The 2,561-nt window shown below is 38.9% G+C and overlaps 1 protein-coding gene across 1 annotated transcript; it reads left to right on the forward strand.

Moving 5' to 3' along the window:
• Positions 1-789: 789 nt before the first annotated feature.
• LOC124358453 lies at positions 790-1,719 on the forward strand. Its single transcript, XM_046810749.1, has one exon. It carries the CDS (start codon positions 790-792, stop codon positions 1,717-1,719), a length of 930 nt encoding a protein of 309 aa, XP_046666705.1.
• Positions 1,720-2,561: the final 842 nt, after the last annotated feature.

The raw sequence follows: 2,561 nt of genomic DNA on the forward strand, positions 1-2,561 counted from the left end.
TATTGTACTCTAAAAAAATATTTACAATTCAGCGTTTAAACCTCGTCACAACAACATAAATATCATTGTGAGAGTGGAAGATCGTCATTATAAAGAGTAGAGACGTTATCAGACAGTGTGAACCACAGACTCCCATAACAATAACATTTACAGTTCAGCGGCAACTAAACTGTTATTTCGCCCTCCGCCTCAAACTGTACATATACTACCCTGCTTGGATCATCGGTGAAAGACTGGCGTAAAATCCCACTCCTAATGGGTTCTTGAAAATAAATGCTAAAAATGTATATAAAATAAATAATAAAATTGAGCCAAATAGCTAATGTGAATTCTAAATATAAATGTTTTATATGTTTGTTGTCTTTATTATATTGTTTATTAATATTAATACATCATCACTTGTTCGGTAAATACGTATCATTTTTAAGATATTGCCATTTAAACTGCGATAAATTATAAATAACTTATTACTTCCATTCTTCAAATTGTTCTTTTCTTTTAATAAACACTTGAAATTTGCTTAACTATTTGTTTTCGTGGTAAAACAAAAGAAACCATACACATAGTATGGAAAATATCGTACCTTATGATACATATTCACTTTTATACAATTTCGCTATTTTTGCGCCTCTAGGCAACAATAAATAACATTATTGTTATCAGTCAGCCGAGCAGTGCGGACCTTATCGCTGTGCGCCGAGCTCAAGGTCATAGTGAGCCACGTGTAGGTCGATCGTGTTCCGACACTAATAATTTTTATAAAAATCGCGAAGTGACGATTTTCAAATAATGCCGGTTAACTGCAGTGTCTGTAACTCAGCGTGTGATGGTGAACCTAACTTGGTGAGGTGTGCAGAGAACTGTGGAGCAGTGTGCCATCTTAACTGTGTTCCGCAGAAAACAAGGAGTTCCAAGAAAGATTGGATATGTAATTCCTGTAAACCGGAGTCCTCATCAGTGGCCAGTAGCAAATCAGCAGGAACCACGACCATCAGCAAGGAGTTTCTAGTCAACACTATCGAGGCATTCAAGAAAGAAATGCTGAAAGAGTTGAAGAAGATTGCCACCGAGAACGTTAGCCTCAGCACCTCGTTGAGCTTCCTCAATACCACAGTTGAGGAAAGTAACAAACTAATGGAGAATGTCAGGAAAGAATTAAAGAAAACCCAGGAAGATAACCTTAAGCTTCAGAAAGAGAACTTGGAGCTACGGAACAACGTTTCGAATCTGGAGGTACGGGTGAGAAACCTAGAACAGTACTCCAGGAAACAAAATATAGAAATCGACGGAGTGCCTGAATCAAATAATGAAGATGTTTACGCCATCATCCACGACGTTGGGAGAGCCATCGGAGTCGAGCTGAAGAGAGAAAGAGTGGTAGCAGCTCACCGCATACCTTCCTTTAATAAGAAGAGGACGCCGCCTATCATTGTCCGGTTCTCTACCTTCGAGGAAAAGGACGTCTGGATCAGCAGCTTCAGGAACGTGCGACCACTGACAGCCAATAAGATCAACCCGAGATTCAACTTACAGAATAAAGTGTTTATCAATGAACATCTCTCGCCAGAAAATAAACAACTCCTCTCAAGGACCAAAGAGGCTGCGAAAACGAAGGGGTACAAATACGTGTGGACCAGGGACGGCAAGATCTTCGTGCGAAGAGGCGAAGGAGAAAAATGTAAGAAGGTTGACACTTTCGCTGATTTAGATAAGTTGTAAATAGTTTATGCTACGCGTAATTAGATCTAAGTATGTTATTTTTTAGCTATTTTCTATTCATATTTAACTCTTTAACACTATATGAGTTGTATATTTAATACATTGGATCAGTCTTTCTTCCCTGTAAACAAATTCAATCATATATGAAGGGTGCAGGAGAAAAACCAACTTAGTCCAAAAAATCGATTTACAGATTATGATGCCATTCGATAGTCTGTGGTCCATATTTTAACATGCCAAAAGCTGCTGCAGGAGAATAACTAACTGAGTTACAAGATACAGCCATTTAAAATGTTGTACCGCAGGGGAAAAACTAACTCAGTCCATCTGGTTCAGGGGAAAAAGCAACTGAGTCCCACAGTCAGCTGACCTTAGCGCATGCGCAAACAATCCATACTCTGTGGTTCAGCTGTAGCAGACTAAACAACACACTCCTTATTGTCTCTGTTGTGTTAGTTTGTACTGTTGAAGTGAAGTTTTAGGTTATTAGTGTTTATTTTGGTGTGCGTATTTGAATTAGCGTTGGTGAATATTGTGTTTAGTGCCCAATCACTTGAAAATGATTGACGGTGAGCTGCAAAGTGAAAGTGATGATGAAGCCACTAGGGTAAAGTGAAGTAAAAACTACGAAAAAACGAAAAATAACTGGGAGAGTTAGGGATGTCGCCAAAAAGCTACGGGCTTGCTCATATGAAACGGGTGAAGATTGCCGTTGTAAAACGATACGAATGTTTTCAACAAGTTACACCAGAAGAGAGAAATTCCTTATTAAACAATTCAATGACATAGGGCGTGAAGGAGGTACCAATGCTCAAAACAGCTACTTGGGTGGACTAATTGCG

The sequence above is a fragment of the Homalodisca vitripennis genome, chromosome 3, assembly GCF_021130785.1.
Source record: "Homalodisca vitripennis isolate AUS2020 chromosome 3, UT_GWSS_2.1, whole genome shotgun sequence".
Classification (NCBI taxonomy): domain Eukaryota; kingdom Metazoa; phylum Arthropoda; class Insecta; order Hemiptera; family Cicadellidae; genus Homalodisca; species Homalodisca vitripennis.